Source organism: Oncorhynchus clarkii, chromosome 12, assembly GCF_045791955.1.
Source record: "Oncorhynchus clarkii lewisi isolate Uvic-CL-2024 chromosome 12, UVic_Ocla_1.0, whole genome shotgun sequence".
Lineage (NCBI taxonomy): Eukaryota > Metazoa > Chordata > Actinopteri > Salmoniformes > Salmonidae > Oncorhynchus > Oncorhynchus clarkii.
The window spans coordinates 23,062,485-23,084,109 of record NC_092158.1 but is presented as its reverse complement, the minus strand read 5'-3'; the positions used below and the strand labels follow the sequence as shown (position 1 = coordinate 23,084,109).

Below are 21,625 nucleotides of genomic sequence, written 5' to 3'. Positions count from 1 at the left end.
TGTCCAAGCAGCCCAATAGAAAGCATTATCAACTGAGGTGAATGGTGAAAGAGTAAGATACTGGCTATGCGTGCTTTATGGCTGTTGGGCTTTTAGCTGTCAGCTGTGGGTGTGCATAGTTGGGAAGGGCCCGTAAGTAAGCATTTCGCAGTTAGTCTATGCCTGTTTGCGAAGCATCAATCAAATTTATTTATAAAGCCCTTTTTTTTTTACATCGGCCAATGTCACAAAGTGCTGTACAAAACCCAGCCTAAAACCCCAAACAGCAAGCAATGCAGATGTTGAAGCACAGTGGCTAGGAAAAACTCCCTAGAAAGGCCAGAACCTAGGAAGAAACCTAGAGAGGAACCAGGCTCTGAGGGGTGGCAAGTCCTCTTCAGGCTGTGCCGAGTGGAGATCATAACAGAACATGGCCAAGATGTTCAAATGATCATAGATAACCAGCAGCGTCAGATAATAATAATCACAGTGGTTGTAGAGGGTGCAACAGGTCAGCACCTCAGGAGTAAATGTCAGTTGGCTTTTCATAGCCGATCATTCAGAGTTAGGGAGAGTAGGTGTGGTAGAGAGAGAGTCCAAAACAGCAGGTCCAGGACAAGGTAGCACATCCAGTGAACAGGTCAGGGTTCCAAGCATATGACAAATAAAATTGGATTTGATTTAATATAATACTCACTCTGACCCCCATCTTTCTGCTACACGTGGAGCTGTCCACCTGGGGCACTGATATCTGACCCAGACTAGATGCAGGCTAGCAGTGTTATACCGCAGTTTCCAAACCATGGTTGACCAAATCCCTCACCTTTATCTCATCATAAGAAGGTTCATGGCCATTCTAGTATTCTAATTCTTATTTCTAATTCTATGTGGCTACAGGGTCAGACGATTAGGTTACGTATAGTACTAATCACTGGCACACGTTCAGTACACACACAGTTACGGACGTGGACACACACACACACACACACACACACACACACACACACACACACACACACACACACACACAGGTTGTGACATGGTAAAACGTTTATCCAAGGCAGATGGAGCAGGTAGGCTTTCAGTCAACTCAGCACGTGTCAGGCCCTGTTTGACTGACTGGCAATTTCACACTGATCCAAATGTGTGAAACAGATACCTCCAAGGTTATGAGGGTGGTAGGCAGCCTAGCGGTTAGAGCGTTGGGCCAGTAACCAAAGAGGCGCCGGTTGGTATAACCAAACCTACAAGGTGAAAAATCTGTTGATGTGTCCTTGAGCAAGGCACTTAAACCTAATTTTCTCCAGTGGCACCGTACTAGTATGGCTGACCCTATAGAACAACACATTTTGCTGCACCCATCTGTTGAATGTGACAATTAAACATATATTATTTTTCAATAAGCATGCAGTATTGTGTACAACTTTGCATTGGTTAACTCCGGCAGTTCAGGTTAATTAGCTATCCTGCTCAAGAGCACAACAGTGTTCTGTCATGATATCACTACCACTACCTGTTGTATCACTACCATAGTTAAGTGACTCCAAAAGACTTTGACTCTACACCAAAGTGGTTAATGATACTGAAGCACTTCTCCTTCATTCATTTACTTACATCACTCCAATGCCTGTTGCCCCAGTGTCTGCTGTTTGAATGTGTTTGGCCTATTTCCTGAGAGACTCGGCAGGCATCCCCTGATGTCGTTTTACAGAATGGTCACGACAGCTCTGACTAATCTCTCCTGACCCTTTAATAACCTGAGAGAGATGCTCAAGGTGAGGGAAAGGAGCCGAAATGAGTAAACACGTGGGAGGAAGATAGATATCGAAATGAAGAGTTCCTTTTGGCACAGAACTTTTAGAGCAGAGTGAAATGCTTACTCAGAATACGAACATGACATTAAAGAGTGGAGCTGATTTAAGGAAATCTCAAATTGTAAGTACCTTATGTGAACATTGCCTCATATTGTCTATCCCCTAACCATTTGATTGAGTATAATTGCCTCCTCATATATATATTAAGTACAAGTAGTATAGGCTTTTTGTGTACTTTACTAAGGGTTGCAAAGGGAGGGTATATTACTGGAAAATGTTAAAGTGTACCAGTAAACTACAATTATTTTGTTATCTTTCAAGGATTTTATATCATCTATCACAATGCATCTAGTGGCCCTTTTGAGTACTTTAGATTATCACAGGTGTCTGTAATAATCTCAAATCAAATGTTATTGGTCACATACACATGGTTAGCAGGTGTTATTGTGAGTGTAGCGAAATGCTTGTGCTACTCGTTAGATATTGCTGCACTGTCAGAACAAGTCATCTAACAATTCCACAACAACTACCTAATACACTCAAATCTAAGTAAAGGAATGGAATAAGAATACATACATATATGAATGAGCAATGACAGAGCAGAATTGGCAAGATGCAATAGATTATATAAAATATAGTATATACATATGAGAAGGGTAATGCAAGATATGTAAACATTAATAAAGTGGCATTATTAAAGTGACTAGTGATCCATTTATTAAAGTGGCCAATGATTTCAAGTCTGTATGTAGGCAGCAGCCTCTGTGTGTTAGGGATAGCTGGTTAACAGTCTGATGGCCTTGAGATGGAAGCTGTTTTTCAGTCTCTCTGACCCAGCTTTGATGCACCTGTACTGACCTCGCCTTCTGGATAGAAGTGGGGTGAACAGGCAGTAGCTCGGGTGGTTGATGTCCTTGATTATCTTTTTGGCCTTCCTGTGACATCGGGTGCTGTAGGTGTCCTGGAGGGCAGGAAGCGTGCCCCCGGTAATGCGTTGGGGCAGATCGCACCACCCTCTGGAGAGCATTGCGATTGCGGAGGGTGCAGTTGCCGTACCATGCAGTGATACGGGGCGGTAGGCAGCCTAGTGGTTAGAGCGTTGGACTAGTAGCCGAAAGGTTGCAAGATCGAATCCCTGAGCTGACAAGGTAAAAATCTGTTGTTCTGCCCCTGAACAAGGCAGTTTAACCCACTGTTCCTAGGCCGTCATTGAAAATAAGAATTTGTTCATAACTGATTTGCCTAGTTAAATAAAGAAAAATATAGCCCAACAGGATGCTTTCAATTGTGCATTTCAATTGTGCATTTGTGGGGGTGACAATTTATTTAGCCTCTTGAGGTTGAAGAGGCTCTGTTGCACCTTCTTCACCACACTGTCTGTGTGGGTGGTCCATTTCAGTTTGTCAGTGATGTGTACGCCAAGGAACTTGAGGTTTCCACCTTCTCCACTGAAGTCCTGTCGATGTAGATGATAGTGTGCACCCTCTGCTGTTTCCTGAAGTCCACAATCATCTCCTTTTTTTTTGTTGACGTTGAGTGAGAGGTAGTTTTCCAGGCACCACACTCCGAGCCCTCACCTCCTCCCTGTAAGCTGTCTCGTCATCGTTGGTAATCAAGCCTACTACTGTTGTGTCGTCTGCAAACGTGATAATTGAGTTGGCCACACAGTCATGGGTGAACAGGGAGTATAGGAGGGAGCTGAGCATGCACCCTTGTTAAAGATCAGGAGAGTGGAGGGGATGTTTCCTTTCTTCACCACCTGGTGGTGACCTGTCAGGATGGGGTTCAGACCCAGGGCCTCAAGCTTAATGTTGAGCTTGGAGGGTACTATGGTGTTGAATGCTGAGCTTTAGTCAATAAACAGCATTCTTACATAGGTATCACTCTGCCCCAGAGTGATGGTGATTGCATCGTCTGTGGATCTATTGGGGCAGTAAGCAAATTGAACTGGGTCTAGGGTCTGATGCTGCCACAATGCGAACACGCATTGATGTTGCCACGTTTCCTCCAGACGTGACACTTGGCATTTAGGATAAAGAGCTCAATCTTGGTTTCATCAGACCAGAGAATCTTGTTTCTGTGGCCACTGTGTTCTTGGGGGCTTTCAATGCTGCAGACATTTTTTGGGAACTCTTCCCCAGATCTGTGCCTCGACACAATCCTGTTTCGGAGCTCTCCGGACAATTCCTTCGATCTCATGGCTTGGGTCAGGGCTGGTCAGGGAGGCCACGGTTCCACTGGACATGGTAACGCAGGGGGATCATAGGGAGCGGATTAGTCTCTTTCTTATCGATTCAGCTGCGCTTCCAGTGGTGCTGGGGAATCCCTGGCTGGCCAGTCACAATCCCAGGATTTTGTGGAGATGGGGTTCTCCAGGGGTGGTCAGAGGAGTGTTCAGGTAGGTGTATGGGAGTTTCCATCAGTGCCATGTCGGTGGAGAGTCCAGACCAGGTTTCCACTGTGTGCATTCCCTCTGAGTATGCCGATTTGGCTATCGAGGGTGACTAAATTACCACCTCATCGACAGGGGGATTGTGTGATAAACCTCCAGGTAAACGCTGCGCTTCCCAGGAGTCACGTGTACCCATTGTCACAGGAGGAGACGTTGGCTATGTGGACATACAGTGGGGCAAAAAAGTATTTAGTCAGCCCCCAATTGTGCAAGTTTTCCCACTTAAAAAGATGAGAGAGGCCTGTAATTTTCATCAAAGGTACACTTCAAAGATGAAAGACAAAATGAGAAAATAAAAAAATCCAGAAAATCACATTGTAGGATTTTTTATGAATTTATTAGCAAATTATGGTGGAAAATAAGTATTTGGTCAATAAAGAAAGTTTATCTCAATCCTTTGCTATATACCCTTTGTTGGCAATGACAGAGGTCAAACATTTTCTGTAAGTCTTCACAAGGTTTTCACACACTGTTGCTGGTATTTTGGCCCATTCCTCCATGCAGATCTCCTCTAGAGCAGTGATGTTTTGGGGCTGTTGCTGGGCAACACGGACTTTCAACTCTCTCCAAAGATTTTCTATGGGGTTGAGATCTGGAACTGGCTAGGCCACTCCAGGACCTTGAAATGCTTCTTACGAAGCCACTCCTTCGTTGCCCGGGCGGTGTGTTTGGGATCATTGTCATGCTGAAAGACCCAGCCACGTTTCATCTTCAATGCCCTTGCTGATGGAAGGAGGTTTTCACTCAAAATCTCACGATACATGGCCCCATTCATTCTTTCCTTTACACGGATCAGTCGTCCTGGTCCCTTTGCAGAAAAACAGCCCCAAAGCATGATGTTTCCACCCCCATGCTTCACAGTAGGTATGGTGTTCTTTGGATGCAACTCTGCATTCTTTGTCCTCCAAACACGACGAGTTGAGTTTTATCCAAAAAGTTATATTCAGGTTTCATCTGACCATATGACATTCTCCCAATCTTCTTCTGGATCATCCAAATGCTCTCTAGCAAACTTCAGACGGGCCTGGGCATGTACTGGCTTAAGCAGGGGGACACGTCTGGCACTGCAGGATTTGAGTCCCTGGCGGCGTAGTGTGTTACTGATGGTAGGCTTTGTTACTTTGGTCCCAGCTCTCTGCAGGTCATTCACTAGGTCCCCCCGTGTGGTTCTGGGATTTTTGCTCAACGTTCTTGTGATCATTTTGACCCCACGGGGTGAGATCTTGCGTGGAGCCCCAGATCGAGGGAGATTATCAGTGGTCTTGTATGTCTTCCATTTCCTAATAATTGCTCCCACAGTTGATTTCTTCAAACCAAGCTGCTTACCTATTGCAGATTCAGTCTTCCCAGCCTGGTGCAGGTCTACAATTTTGTTTCTGGTGTCCTTTGACAGCTCTTTGGTCTTGGCCATAGTGGAGTTTGGAGTGTGACTGTTTGAGGTTGTGGACAGGTGTCTTTTATACTGATAACAAGTTCAAACAGGTGCCATTAATACAGGTAACGAGTGGAGGACAGAGGAGACTCTTAAAGAAGATGTTACAGGTCTGTGAGAGCCAGAAATCTTGCTTGTTTGTAGGTGACCAAATACTTATTTTCCACCATAATTTGCTAATAAATTCATAAAAAATCCTACAATGTGATTTTCTGGATTTTTTTTCTCATTTTGTCTGTCATAGTTGAAGTGTACCTATGATGAAAATTTCAGGCCTCTCATCTTTTTAAGTGGGAGAACTTGCACAATTGGTGGCTGACTAAATACTTTTTTGCCCCACTGTATGTCACGGAATCTCTGGGACAGGGGTACATTCGGCCCTCCATTTCACCCGTCTCCTCAAGTTTCTTTTTTGTGAAGAAAAAGGAGGGAGGTCTGCGTCCGTGCATTGATTATAGAGGTCTCAATTCCATCACAGTGGGGTTTAGTTACCTGCTACCTCTCATCGCTACGGCGGTGGAATCATTTTACGGAGTGTGGTTTTTCACGAAACTGGACCTCAGGAGTGCGTATAATCTGGGGCGTATTCGGGAGGGAGACGAGTGGAAAACCGCGTTTAGTACCACATCGGGCCATTATGAGTACCTCGTCATGCCGTATGGGTTAAAGAATGCTCCAGCCGTCTTTCAATCCTTTGTAGACGAGATTCTCAGGGACACTGCACGGTCGTGGTTGTATATATCGATGATATCCTGATCTATTCCGCAACACGCGGAAGACTTGGTAGACTGCTGGAGTATGACCTATACGTCAAGGCTGAGAAGTGTGTGTTCTCCAAACGAGCCTTCTCCTTCCTGGGTTATCGCATTTCCACCTCGGGGTTGGTGATGGAGTGTGACTGCGTTAAGGCCGTGCGTAATTGGCCGACTCCAACCACTGTGAAGGAAGTGCAGTGGTTTTTAGGGTTTGCCAATCACTACTGGCGGTTTATCCGGGGTTTTGGCCAGGTAGCCGGTGCGTTTACGGTGGTCGGCAGAGTCTGACAGAGCCTTCAATAGGTTGAAGGCGCTGTTCACTGATGCGCCCGTGTTGGCGCACCCGGACCCCTCTTTAGCGTTCATTGTGGAGGTGGACGCGTCCGGGGCTGGGGTGGGTGCCATGCTATCACAGCGCTCGGGTACGCCACCAAAACTCCACCCCTGCGCTTTCTTTTCGAAGAAGCTCGGCCCGACGGAGCGTAACTATGATGTGGGGGACCGGGAGTTGTTAGCTGTGGTAAAGGCCCTGAAGGTGTGGAGACACTGGCTTGAGGGGGCTAAGCACCCTTTTCTTATCTGGACTGACCACCGGAATCTGGAGTGTATCCGGGCAGCTAGGAGACTAAATCCGCGTCAGGCAAGGTGGGCCATGTTCTTCACCCGATTTAGGTTCACCATCTCGTATAGACCAGGTCCCCTGAACATGAAGGCCGATGCGCTGTCCCGTCTCTATGACACAGAGGTTCGGCCCATCGATTCTACTCCCATCCTTCCAGCCTCTAGGCTGATGGCACCATGTTCTTCACCCGATTTAGGTTCACCATCTCGTATAGACCAGGTTCCCTGAACATGAAGGCCGATGCGCTGTCCCGTCTCTATGACACAGAGGATCGGCCCATCGATCCTACTCCCATCCTTCCAGCCTCTATGCTGGTGGCACCGGTGGTATGGGAGGTGGACACAGACATTGAACGGGCGTTACGGGTGGAACCTGCGCCTACACAATGTCCTACGGGTCGCAAGTACGTGCCGCTTGGTGTTCGTGATCAATTTATTTGGTGGGCTCACACATTACCCCCTTCGGGTCATCCTGGTGTGGCGAGGACAGTGCGGGGTCTTAAGGGGAAGTACTGGTAGCACACCTTGGCTAGGGACGTGAGGTTCTTTGTCTCTTTCTGTTCGGTGTGCGCCCAGAGTAAGGCTCCTAGGCACCTTCCACTTTGTTATTTTGTTCTAGTGTTCAGTGTTAATAAAAATCATGAACATTACCAAGCTGCGCTTTGGTCCGATCCTTCTTCATCAGACGACCGTTACAAGTAGAGTGGTGGAGATTGAAGGAGAGGAAGAGAAGGATTGAAGGGAAAGAAATACATCAATGGGACAGCTAAGGTCTTCACTAGACTAACCTATAATTACTAGACTTAACCTTGAAGGGAAAAAAAAAAATCTTCAACTTCATATTCTTAATCTCAAGCACCACCCCAACAGCAACATACTGTATGTGAAAATGGAACATTTCTGTTTTGAAGAAAAAAAGATAAAGGAAGATAAGTGTTTACGATGACATAATCTGTGTGCATCGTGATTTTAACCAATAATGAATAGGCATTGCCTACTTATTGGTTGATGATGTCATCCGAAACACTTATCTTCCTCTATATTTTTGACTATAAAACATAGAACAACAGTATATTCCTGTTGGGGTGGTGCTGGAGATGATGAATATGAAGTTGAACATTTTTGAAATGTCCCTTTAATAGAGTTTAAAAGAAACGCTTACACAAATGAACATGTTAACCAACATCCTGATAACAAATTCACATTAATGCTGATGTGTGCTGAAATAGGGAATAGGGGACGCCTTATATACTTAATCCTCTGTGAGGTTGCATAAACAGAGCTCCTCTGGCTGAAACATGAGTTGACATGTTTTATCTGTGCTGTCGTGACTGTAGAGACGAATGCTGCCTTTCCCTGGAAATCTCGGGATTTGTGTCAGGCTTTGAAATGGATGTTACCATAACATAGCCTGTATGATCTCAACCAGTGGAGGATGCTGTCGGGAGAACAGCTCATAATAATGGCTGGAATGGAGTAAATGGAATGGTATCATATGGTTTTCATATGCTTGATACCATTCCATTCACTCCATTTAACTCCATTCCATCCATTATTATGAGCTGTCCTTTCCTCAGCAGCCTCCACTGATCTCAAACCAGAACTGTTTTAAACTAATACTAAATCATAGGTGCTGGCCTCTCCCTATTTCACTTAATGGATTGTTTGTTCAGAGCTTTAGAAACTGAAATCTTTAGTTCTGTCTTTAGTTCTGACGTACAGTACCCATGAGACCACTAGAGGGCCCTTTGGTCATTCGACTGTATGAAAGGGCTACAAAGCAGACTATTTCACATGGGAAAACACTGGGGCCCCACAAGGGTACGTGCTCAGCCCCCTCCTGTACTCCCTGTTCACCCATGACTGTGTGGCCATGCACGCCTCCAACTCAATCATCAAGGTTGCAGATGACACAATGACGAGCCTACAGGGAGGAGGTAAGGGCACTCGAAGTGTGGTGTCAGGAAAACAACCTCTCACTCAACATCAACAAAACAAAGGAGTTGACAGTGGACTTCAGGAAACAGCAGAGGGAGCAGCCCCCTATCCACATCGACGGGACAGCAGTGGAGAAAGTGGAAAGTTTTAAGGTCCTTGGCGTACACATCACGGACAAACTGTACTGGTCCACCCACACAGAAAGTGTGGTGAAGAAGGCGCAGCAGCGCCTCTTCAACCTCAGGAGGCTGAAGAAGTTTGGCTTGTCACCTAAAACCCTCACAAACTTTTACAGATGCACCATTGAGAGCATTCTGTCGGGCTGTATCACCGCCTGGTACGGCAACTGCACCGCCCTCAACCGCAAGGCTCTCCAGAGGGTGGTGCGATCTGCACAACACATCAGCGGGGGCATACTACCTGCCCTCCAGGACACCTACAGCACCCGATGTCACAGGAAGGCCAAAAATATCATCAAGGACAACAACCTTCTGAGCCACTGCCTGTTCACCCCACTACCATCCAGAAGGCAAGGTCAGTACAGGTGCATCAAAGCTGGGACCGAGAGATTGAAAAACAGCTTCTACCTCAAGGCTATCAGACTGTTAAACAGCCATCACTAACACAGAGAGGCTGCTGCCTACATACAGACTTGAGTCATTGGCCACTTTAATAAATCGATCACTTTAAGTAATGCCACTTTAATAATGTTTACATATTTTATATTACTCATCACATACAGTGGGGCAAAAAAGTATTTAGTCAGCCACCAATTGTGCAAGTTCTCCCACTTAAAAAGATGAGAAGGGCCTGTAATTTTCATCATAGGTACACTTCAACTATGACAGACAAAATGAGAAAAAAAATCCGAAAATCACATTATAGGATTTTTAATGAATTTATTTGCAAATCATGGTGGAAAATAAGTATTTGGTCACCTACCAACAAGCATGATTTCTGGCTCTCACAGACCTGTAACATCTTCTTTAAGAGTCTCCTCTGTCCTCCACTCGTTACCTGTATTAATGGCACCTGTTTGAACTTGTTATCAGTATAAAAGACACCTGTCCACAACCTCAAACAGTCACACTCCAAACTCCACTATGGCCAAGACCAAAGAGCTGTCAAAGGACACCAGAAACAAAATTGTAGACCTGCACCAGGCTGGGAAGACTGAATCTGCACTAGGTAAGCAGCTTGGTTTGAAGAAATCAACTGTGGGAGCAATTATTAGGAAATTGAAGACATACAAGACCACTGATAATCTCCCTCGATCTGGGGCTCCACGCAAGATCTCACCCCGTGGGGTCAAAATGATCACAAGAACGTTGAGCAAAAATCCCAGAACCACACGGGGGGACCCAGTGAATGACCTGCAGAGAGCTGGGACCAAAGTAACAAAGCCTACCATCAGTAACACACTACGCCGCCAGGGACTCAAATCCTGCAGTGCCAGACGTGTCCCCCTGCTTAAGCCAGTACATGTCCAGGCCCGTCTGAAGTTTGCTAGAGAGCATTTGGATGATCCAGAAGAAGATTGGGAGAATGTCATATGGTCAGATGAAACCTGAATATAACTTTTTGGATAAAACTCAACTCGTCGTGTTTGGAGGACAAAGAATGCTGAGTTGCATCCAAAGAACACCATACCTACTGTGAAGCATGGGGGTGGAAACATCATGCTTTTGGGCTGTTTTTCTGCAAAGGGACCAGGACGACTGATCCGTGTAAAGGAAAGAATGAATGGGGCCATGCATTGTGAGATTTTGAGTGAAAACGTCCTTCCATCAGCAAGGGCATTGAAGATGAAACGTGGCTGGGTCTTTCAGCATGACAATGATCCCAAACACACCGCCCGGGCAACGAAGGAGTGGCTTCGTAAGAAGCATTTCAAGGTCCTGGAGTGGCCTAGCCAGTCTCCAGATCTCAACCCCATAGAAAATCTTTGGAGGGAGTTGAAAGTCTGTGTTGCCCAGCAACAGCCCCAAAACATCTTTGCTCTAGATGAGATCTGCATGGAGGAATGGGCCAAAATACCAGCAACAGTGTGTGAAAACCTTGTGAAGACTTACAGAAAATGTTTGACCTCTGTCATTGCCAACAAAGGGTATATAACAAAGTATTGAGATAAACTTTTGTTATTGACCAAATACTTATTTTCCACCATAATTTGCAAATAAATTAATTCAATTGGTGGCTGACTAAACACTTTTTTGCCCCACTGTATGTAAATATGGTATTTTATACCATCTATTGCATCTTGCCAATGCCGCTCGGTCATCTATCATCCATATATTTATATGTACATATTCTTATTCCATTTAGATTTATGTGTATTAGGTAGTTGTTGTGGAATTGTTCGATTACTTGTTAGATATTACTGCACTGTTGGAACTAGAAGCACAAGCATTTCGCTACACTCACATTAACATCTGCTAACCATGAGTATGTGACCAATAAAATTATTTGATTTGAGTAAATTCTAGCTATGAAAAGCAATCAGCCTGAGCAGCTAACCCTACATTAACCCAGCCATTAGCTTTACACGAGGGAGTCCATTCTCATTTGGTTCCTGTGCTGCTGTATCAATTCCCTTCTGATGGAGTCGCAGATGGATTTCCCTCTCGTTTACTGTTAAATGAGACCTAATACAGGAGAATCTCAGTGTTCTTGAGATGAATCTTGATTATTATGCAGAGAATCTTGCTGCCTTGGAAAGTATTTGTTTTATTTGTGTTGTAGAAACTGCCTGTTCTTTGTTTTGTTTGTGTTGTAGAAACTGCCTGTTCTTTGTTTTGTTTGTGTTGTAGAAACTTCCAGTTCTTTGTTTTTTTGTGTGTTGTAGAAACTGCCTGTTCTTTGTTTTGTTTGTGTTGTAGAAACTGCCTGTTCTTTGTTTTGTTTGTGTTGTAGAAACTTCCAGTTCTTTGTTTTGTTTGTGTTGTAGAAACTTCCAGTTCTTTGTTTTTTTGTGTGTTGTAGAAACTGCCAGTTCTTTGTTTTGTTTGTGTTGTAGAAACTGCCTGTTCTTTGTTTTGTTTGTGTTGTAGAAACTTCCTGTTCTTTGTTTTTTTTGTGTTGTAGAAACTTCCAGTTCTTTGTTTTTTTGTGTTGTAGAAACTTCCAGTTCTTTGTTTTTTTGTGTGTTGTAGAAACTGCCTGTTCTTTGTTTTGTTTGTGTTGTAGAAACTGCCTGTTCTTTGTTTTTTTTGTGTTGTAGAAACTTCCAGTTCTTTGTTTTTTTGTGTTGTAGAAACTTCCAGTTCTTTGTTTTTTTGTGTGTTGTAGAAACTGCCTGTTCTTTGTTTTGTTTGTGTTGTAGAAACTGCCTGTTCTTTGTTTTGTTTGTGATGTAGAAACTGCCTGTTCTTTGTTTTGTTTGTGTTGTAGAAACTTCCAGTTCTTTGTTTTGTTTGTGTTGTAGAAACTGCCTGTTCTTTGTTTTGTTTGTGTTGTAGAAACTGCCAGTTCTTTGTTTTGTTTGTGTTGTAGAAACTGCCTGTTCTTTGTTTTTTTGTGTTGTAGAAACTGCCAGTCCAAGTAGAATGATACTGCTGGCTATAAGCAAAGCAGGCACATTAAATTAGAACAAGACAGAACACTTTTTGTTGTTTCTGTTGTTTTATTTTTTGATGGTAACAGGCAGAGGCTGTGGTGTGAGAAAGGTTGGTTGTGTCCGTGACTCTGAACCAACCAGACCCGTAGGCCTGTGGGTGGCATTATGCCCATCTTTCTGTGAGGCAGTGGATTTGGAGGGCGGTCCAAGACCGTTTTTGCTGCTCAGCCTCATTAGAACAATATTACAGAGAATCTCCCCCTACGCCACCCACACGCCCCCCGTCTCTGTCTAACTGGAACAGGCTCCTTCTTTCTTTCTTTTTCTTTCTTTATCTCTCTCCCTCTTTCGCTCTCTCACGCTTGCTTTTTCTCTTCTATGTACTCTCTCTCTCTCTCTCTCTCTCCGCCCACACAGTGAGGTGAGAAAGCAGCCAGCTCCAGCAGGAACTGGGAAATACTCACATCCTCTGAGCCCTCTATCTGCCAAGAAACAGAGCAACACAAAACAAAAGTTGATGCATGGCTCTGTTGGCTCAGGAGGTGTAGCCTACATCTTACAGATATTGCACAAAACAAAAGCCCCAGAGCCACTCTGCTGAGGAGAGCTAAGGAGAGACAGATGGAGCTCCCTGGTGTTCAGAGGGGAGAGTGAACGAGCGACAAGTCAATGCCAATGAGGTTTATTACAATATAAGGGAGTGGCTGAGTACACCTTATATTCCTATGGGGAAATCATCTTGCCATTCTAATCCTTATGCTTTATTAGAGAGAAGAGATAAAAACAGACCTTACGACATGCAGAGCAAAATAACAAGAGAGCAGCACAGGCTGAATGCAGAGGAAGGGAAAGTAGGATGGATGGTGAGCGAGGGAAGGAAGGGAATCGAGAGTAGGAAATAGAGAGAGGGAGTTGATTTATTGCCACCTCGATGAATCAATAAACTCACAACTCTGAGCTCCAGTTAGCCGCTGCTGCAGGCCTTTCCTTGGCTGCTCCGGAGCCGAAAGGCCGACAGATGTGAGGACCAGAGGGAAACCATTTATACTATGAGGCTCCTGCTCTCACACAGCCTAGGAGCAGAAGGTGCCTCTATTCTGCTTAGTCTCAGAGCCAGTGAGGTGTGTGACGATAGACAATGACAGTGTCAGAGGACCAGTAGCTCCACTCTTCTCAGTTTGAACTCTCCATACACTTTATCATCTGACGATTGATGTGATCCTTAAATGCCATATACTTTATTTGCCATTGCCACAGATTACATCCTTTTTTAAAACAGATTTATCTTGTACGCTGAGATAGGGTTGAGTAAAACACATTGTCGGGAGTGCCAGTTAGATGCCTCTGCTCTGGGGAAAAGGGACAGTAGAGCCAATACCAGACTTTTTCTGTGGAGGGTGACATTTGGCAAGTTCTGAGAGAGGGAGAGAAAACATTCCACTCATTCCGCTCCAGCCACTACAACGAGTCTGTCCTCCCCAATTAAGGTGCCACTAACCTTCTGTGGTAGCCATGTTTTCTAGCTAGCTACCTAGCCAGCCAGCCTTTCTAGAGAGAGCATTGCGTTGTGGATTTTGTAGTCAACTTGAGCTCTGCAGATTTGCACATACATTTTCACGTTGCTTCCTAATTTATTATTACTATCATTTGAGTCGATTATTCCTTTAAGTTAAGATCATTTGTCTTCACACACTAGCTGCAGGGGTATTCAACTCTTAACCTATGAGGTCCGGCGCCTGCTGGTTTTCTGTTCTACCTGATAATTAATTGCACCCACCTGGTGTCCCAGGTCTAAATCAGTCCCTGATTAGAGGGCAACAATGTAAAAACGCAGTGGAGCTGGCTTCGTGATCCAGAGTTGAGTTTGAGGGCGCTAGAGGATACCTAACTTCCAATATAGGATGCTTGGTCCCAGCTTGGTTATCACCTACACTAAATGACTATTCTGTGCTCTAGAGTCTAGAGAACCAAAACAAAACTTGCAAAGAAGATGGGCTTTTCAATTCTATTCTCTGTGTAGTTTTTAACTGTCTCTGGTCTTTCCATTCACAGTCTTAAAACCACACTGAAGAAGAAACTGACCAACGACGTGGCCAACCTGTCTGGCATCCCTCTGTCTGGCCGAGACATCCACCGGGTGGCCTACTACCTCCAGAGTAACGGCAACTCTGTGTCGGCCGTGGACCTCAGCTTCACTGAGCTGCAGGACGAGAGCCTGCGTCTACTGCTGCCCTACCTGGGCTCCATGCCCAAGCTCACCACCCTGGCCATCAACGGCAACCGTCTGACGGTGGGCGTGCTGAAGGACCTGACGGAGGTGGTGAAGAACCCCCTGCAGTTCGCCAGCCTGGCATGGGTGGACTTGGGCAACAACGTGGACATCTTCACTGTGCCACAGCCCCTCCTAGTGGCCCTGCGCAGACGCTTCGGCCTCCGGAGCAGCCTGCCCACCATCTACGAGTATAGCGAGGTGCAGGTCTATAGTAGTTATACCCTGGAGACCTCTATTGAAGAACCCAGCCAGTATGAGGAGGAGGGTGAGGAGGAGGAGGAGGAAGAGGGGGAAGAGGAGGAGGATAAACTGGAGCTAGAGGCATGGGGAGGTGGGGAGAAGCTTGGGGAGAAGTGTGTATCCACGATTGTGGCTCTGAACTACTGTGAGAGGTGATGAGTCAGAGCCAGCGTTGTAATTTGACAACCCTTTGTACCCTACTGTCCCCTCACCTTGGCCTGAGCCCTGCCTCCCGTTTCAGCATGTGTCATCATCGCAGGAGAAGCTTGGGGTCACCAAATTCATAAACCACTCACTGTTTTGTGTTGTCTCTTTACATGTTCCGATTGCAGAGAGAGTTCAAGCCAGTTTTGTCAGAAAACGTACATTTGAGAAAAAACAGACTGTTCTTGTGTTGGTAAAGACATAGGTTTTCTAGGCACTGCAGTGATATTTTTACTGTGTCCTCCTGCGTATGTCATTCTTTATGAGCAAAGCAATCATACACTACAGGAATAAAACAGATTAGATTTCACCTGACTGTTTTGGCTTTCTAATGTCAAGTGCTTTTTTCTAATGAGGTACTTCCATGTAGCACATGCAGACTGGATGACACAGTGGGAGGGTTTGTTTCTATAAATATGCTGCTGTGTTTTATTGCACACACAACATTTACTAAACGCTGATTTCAAAACAGATGGTTTTAATTATACATCCACCAGATTCACATTTATCCCAAAATAGTTTTTATCTTCCAAGTAGAGCAGACCCGACTAGGCTGTGAACCTCTGAGTGAGCCTCAACTGGCAGGTTCTGGGTCAGACTGCCCTTGCCCTGAGCTGGGGAGAGGACACCCAGTCTGTCTGTCTGTCTGTCTGGGAGGGAGGGAGGGAGCTGGGGAGTGGACACACAGTCTGTCTGTCTGTCTGGGAGGGAGGGAGGGAGGGAGGGAGGGAGGGAGGGAGGGAGGGAGGGAGGGAGGGAGGGAGGGAGCTGGGGAGTGGACACCCAGTCTGTCTGTCTGTCTGGGAGGGAGGGAGGGAGGGAGGGAGGGAGGGAGCTGGGGAGTGGACACCCAGGCTGTCTGTCTGTCTGGGAGAGAGTGAGCTGGGGAGTGGACACCCAGGCTGTCTGTCTGTCTGGGAGGGAGTGAGCTGGGGAGTGGACACCCAGTCTGTCTGTCTTGTCTGTCTGTCTGTCTGTCTGGGAGGGAGGGAGGGAGGGAGGGAGTGAGCTGGGGAGTGGACACCCAGGCTGTCTGTCTGTCAGTCTGGGAGGGAGGGAGGGAGGGAGCTGGGGAGTGGACACCCAGGCTGTCTGTCTGTCTGTCTGGGAGGGAGTGAGCTGGGGAGTGGACACCCAGTCTGTCTGTCTTGTCTGTCTGTCTGTCTGTCTGGGAGGGAGGGAGGGAGGGAGGGAGGGAGGGAGGGAGTGAGCTGGGGAGTGGACACCCAGGCTGTCTGTCTGTCTGGGAGGGAGGGAGTGAGCTGGGGAGTGGACACCCAGGCTGTCTGTCTGTCTGGGAAGGAGTGAGCTGGGGAGTGGACACCCAGGCTGTCTGTCTGTCTGGGAAGGAGTGAGCTGGGGAGTGGACACCCAGGCTGTCTGTCTGTCTGGGAGGGAGTGTGTGTGGGCAGCTGATGAACTGACTGCTGTCTCTGTCAGGTTGTGTAAGAGGTGACAAGGCAGACAGATGGTGGGGAGAGGGTAAAAAAATATCCTAGCAAAACAGAATTATCTCTCGACTGCATCTTTCACCATGGGTTATATGAAAGATTCTAATTGTGAATCGTACCATAAAGAAATCAAATGTACCCCTGTCTTTCAAATGAAAGGCAAAAATATTGAGATGAAGAAGGAGATAATAAATGATCATCGGTACTGCTGTTGGCACATAATATGAAACTGAATTGTAAATGAGATGGTCAAATGGAGCGTGTCACAGGTGTCTTTTCAGATATTTTGTTTAGTGTTCAACTTGAGCATTATTTTGAATTGTTTTTTTAAGGTGACATGATGTTTACTGCAGCTCAACAATAGTCTGCAGAGGACGTTTTAAAGAAATGATGATGAAATATGTTTTTGTGTGTGTACTTGTTTGTGCACTCATGTGGTTGTGTATGTGTTTCTGTGTGCCCAGGTGTGTGGCTGTGTGCGTTTGTAAGTGCTCTGGACATACCTGGTGTCCTCTAGAAGCCTATTATTTGCACTTTAAATGCAAGAACAAGTCAATGACTGTTATCCAGTCACAAATCTCTCATTGATCCATTCTAGTGGATATTCAATCTTCATCCAAACCACCATAGTCATTACAATATGACTTCCAGCATACCGTATCTATTGGTTTCCCACCTCAGTTTACTCTACAGTAACAACCATGGTTTTCTCTGAAAAGTATACAATACTGTTAATATGACTTATTGTTAACTGCAACAAAATAAATACATGTTACAATTATTTGGTCATTTTTGTTGTTTGTTTTTTAACCGTATTAACTGATGTAATTTCCCCCAAGACAAGGCCATGGGAGCTACTCACATTATTTTCATCAAGAATATCCCCCTCTATAGTTTGATAGCTTTCCAATACATCAGCTGGATTTTCTGCCAGGGTTTGTGTTTTGGGTGAGTGAAATGGATGAGGCCCAGCCCTGTATGGAGCTGCCAGTGTGAGAGTAATATCACCATGGTACTTGACTGTGACTGCTCTGCTTGGTAGTCACTTCCCTGGTCATAGGGGAAGTACCGTTGTGTCAGGCCATCCATCTTATGCTCTTATTAGGCCTGTAGAAGTCATGTTGGAGCTGTCAGGTAAGAGGGGATCCTGGGCCAATGTGTAGCTGGCGTTGATCCAGGCAGACTAGTGTAACATAAACCACGCTTAGCATTCCTTCTAACAGCATCTCCAAGGCAAAGAGCTCATTCACAGGTTCATGCCAAATGGTCTTATGACAAAAGCTCTGCTGCAGGGTACAGTAGATTATCACTTTCCCATGACCAATGTGGGTCTGCTGACGTAAAACACTAAGATGTTTTCGTTTTTCACCAAATTCAGCCCAATGTCCGTTTTAAAATGTCCTATGTGAGCCTTTATAATGATTCTGAGAGGACACCACTTGCATTGTTCGTGGTTAGTCAAGCTTCCACAGACCAGTGTTTTTTAATCCCATTCCTCAGCCCTGGGATGTGTACAGATGCTGCTTTTTGACTGTAACACCAGTGTTACACTAGTGTATAGACCCTTATGTTATACTAGGGAAATAGTGTTTCCGTAGCTAGGGCTGACAGTGAGGACTTGCGAAGAGCAGAATCAACAACATCTGCGTTATCAAAACAGGTGCATTGTGAGAAGGTGTTAAAGTTCACAGCTAACCATGGCTATGTATAGGCTCATTTATCCCCCTTCCTCTCCCCTGTAACTATTTCCAAGGTTGTTTCTGTAAATTAGAATGTGTTCTCAGTCAACTTACGTGGTAAAATAAGGGTAAAAATTGAATTTAAAAATTATGTAAATTCCAGCTGAAAAGCCGGTCTGCCAGAGCCAAGGCCCAGTGAGACAGAGGTGCAGGCCCATGTAGATGGAAACAGAAAAGTCTGAGCTTCTGGCTAAAACAGGGTAAATCTTATTTTAAAATGTTGCCATTAGAGGTCAGAGGTTAATGAACAGAATAGGCTGTGCAGGACAGTGTGTATCAGCTTCTGACTGGTAAACCTCACACTGATTGTACCCATACTCCCTCATTTACCAGTTACTGGGACTGGATGTTCTTACTGGGACTGGATGTTCATGGAATTCAAGACCGACAGTCTAAGAAGCCCTTCAATACGATGCAATTACACTCAGTTTTAACTGTGGATATGCAAAGGGTACTACTATCAAGGGCTAATCTCAATGTATTTAGCACCTTATCCATGTCTGGTGGTATAAATAAAACATTGTTTTGTCTCACATTATTCCTGTGTGTTTGTGTTATGTTCAGTCTGATGTTGCAATGTCATCATTGTGACTGGGGAAATACAGATGTTTTTCTTTTATTCTCATGTATTCAAAACGTTCAAGAACTATTACTCATGCTTTTTCCCAGAATCCATACTCCGCCTGGTAGTGGTATTGGTCCCATGGCAGCTCATATGGACCAAGGCCAGAAACCATCGCTACAGTTTAACTCCTCACAGGCCTGACCTCCAAAATGACAGAACTGGTTCACTATTAACAATACAGGAAATGTCTGTTGATTTCAATCTGTTTTTCCAGTCTTCCAAACACTAACGGTTCCACAGTATTTCATTAGCTATGACACTGTGAAAGGGAATCATTACCAGTAAAACTAAGTTAGAGACAAACACATTTATTTATGGGATGTATGCATAATATATACATTTGAGTGCCTGCAAGTGCATGTATTTATGTGTATTTATGTCTGTGTATGTGAGAGTGTAATGTTAGTTTCACCTCTTTACTCAATCTCAGTTTTCCCATGGCTCCAGTTTAGCAATGCTGACAGGAACAAGAGAGACAGATGATGGGGTTGTTCCCCAGGGTCTCTATCCACAGCTTCAAAATAGAGCTCTGCACGGGCATGAATTTTATGCCCAAGCCCGAGCTCTACCCATGCCTGTGACATTCCTACCCTACCCATGCCCGATTTCTTCTGCCAAATTTAAGGCCCGGCCCTGCCCGAAATCAGAAATAACTTCCTCCGTTAGTAAATCCCTTAGCTGCTCCTCACTGTCTGTCGCTCACTCCCTGTGCTCAGCTCGCTCTACATGCGCTCTGCTCATGATGGCTCTAATTCTGTGAGTATCCATAGCAACGGCTCCACTTAGGCGGCTCTGGTCAATGAAGAGACGAGAAAGCAATTACTGTAGCTGTTAGATACTTTTCGTCACTCTAAACTCCAACAAATCTCAAGGAACATTTACATTTACTGTGAAATAATCTCTCCTGTCTTATATTTGACGAGGTTAAAGCACTTCTGACACCATGTTATGATCTTAGACAAATATGACTGTACTGCGCAGCAGAGTACAAGCAAATGGCTCAGCTTCAAAATGTTAGTGATTCATTTAGTGATACTCAAGCCCTGCCCGTACCCAATTTATTGATGAAAACAAGCCCAACCCGACGTAGAAGGTAGGGGCCGTGGGGCTCAGGTCAGGTAGCAGAGCTTTACTTCAGAATTCTGTTTGATTGAATATAATACTCATCACTAAAACAAAAGCAGTTTAGGTCAGAAGAGATGAGACTAATAAAGGAAATAGAGGAAGTAACAGAGCAGGTAGATAGATGGTCATGGAAACTGTACAATAGAGGCACAAAATAAGTTAGAGGAAAAACAAAAAGAATTGTAGGTACTTATTCAAGAACAATCAAGTGTAATGTATTACAAAAATAAAGTGAATCGATGGAAAATGGTAAATAAAGTGCACAACATTTTTCTTGAATCTTCAACATGGAAATGCTACCAAAAATAATTTACAGAAACTTGTTACAAATGATGTAGTCATCCATGATTCTCCAAATTATATTTTGAAAGAGGAAGCAAAATATTTAAGCATATGTTTTCTTTTCAGTCTCCTCCATTTCCACTGAATGATGTTAACTATAAAGATTTGTTTCCAAATAGTAATAATGATAATAATAATAATGTAAAATTAACAAATTTACAGAAAGACCTGTGTGAAAGTCAAGTTACAGAAGAGGAACTTTTTGAGGCAATTCAATCTTTTCAGTCTAGAAAATTAAACATTCCTATTTATATAATGAATATGAGTTTGGGGTGCTAAAATGATTAAATATTAAAGCTTTAAACCTCTCACTAAAAGCTTCACTCATACATAAGTTATATTAAAACCCAAATGGATCTCCAGTAGATTATTAAGAAAGGCCCATGCTTTCTTCAAAATGGCCTTTTTGCCTTTATACAGATTACAATTTCTCATTTCCAACTAATTGAAAATTACATTTTGTTTAAGGTATCGCCCTTTCTTAAACAAGCCATACAAAACTGGTTACAATTTCAGTTTTATCCTCCAGAAAAGATAGAGCAAATATTACAACAAATGTTTTGGTTAAACTCAAATATACTGATTAATAAAAAAACATTCTTTATGGATTAAAAAATATATATATTATATTTTGGAATGACATTATGAATAGAAATGGAAGAGTTATGTCACATATGCAGCTATCGAAGAAAAAAAAATATGGGAATGTCTGCTCAATCCAAACTTACAACCAACTGATTGCAGCATTACCACAAAAATTAACTAAACCTGAACTTCCTGACCTGCCGCCCGCAGGTGGTAAGGGTAGGTAACAACAGATCCGCCACGCTAATCCTCAACACAGGGGCCCCTCAGGGGTGCGTGCTCAGTCCCCTCCTGTACTTCACTCATGACTCCACGGCCAGGCACGACTCCAACATCATCAATAAATCAGTGGTAGGCCTGATCACCGACAATGACGAGACAGCCTATAGGGAGGAGGTCAGAGACCTGGCCGTATGGTGCCAGGACAAAAATCTCTCCCTCAACGTGATCAAGACAAGGGAGATGATTGTGCACTATAGGAAAAAAGAGGACCGA

The 21,625-nt window shown here is 44.5% G+C and overlaps 1 protein-coding gene across 1 annotated transcript in view; it reads left to right on the top strand.

Moving 5' to 3' along the window:
- LOC139421935 (leucine-rich repeat-containing protein 75B-like) overlaps nt 1-15,474 on the top strand; it is a 46,433-nt gene extending 30,959 nt beyond the window's left edge. The window contains exon 4 of the mRNA XM_071173072.1: nt 14,600-15,474. Coding sequence (XP_071029173.1) covers nt 14,600-15,215 — 616 coding nt within the window. The 3' untranslated portion in view covers nt 15,216-15,474. The remainder of the gene's footprint in view (nt 1-14,599) is intronic.
- The last annotated feature ends 6,151 nt before the right edge of the window (nt 15,475-21,625 follow it).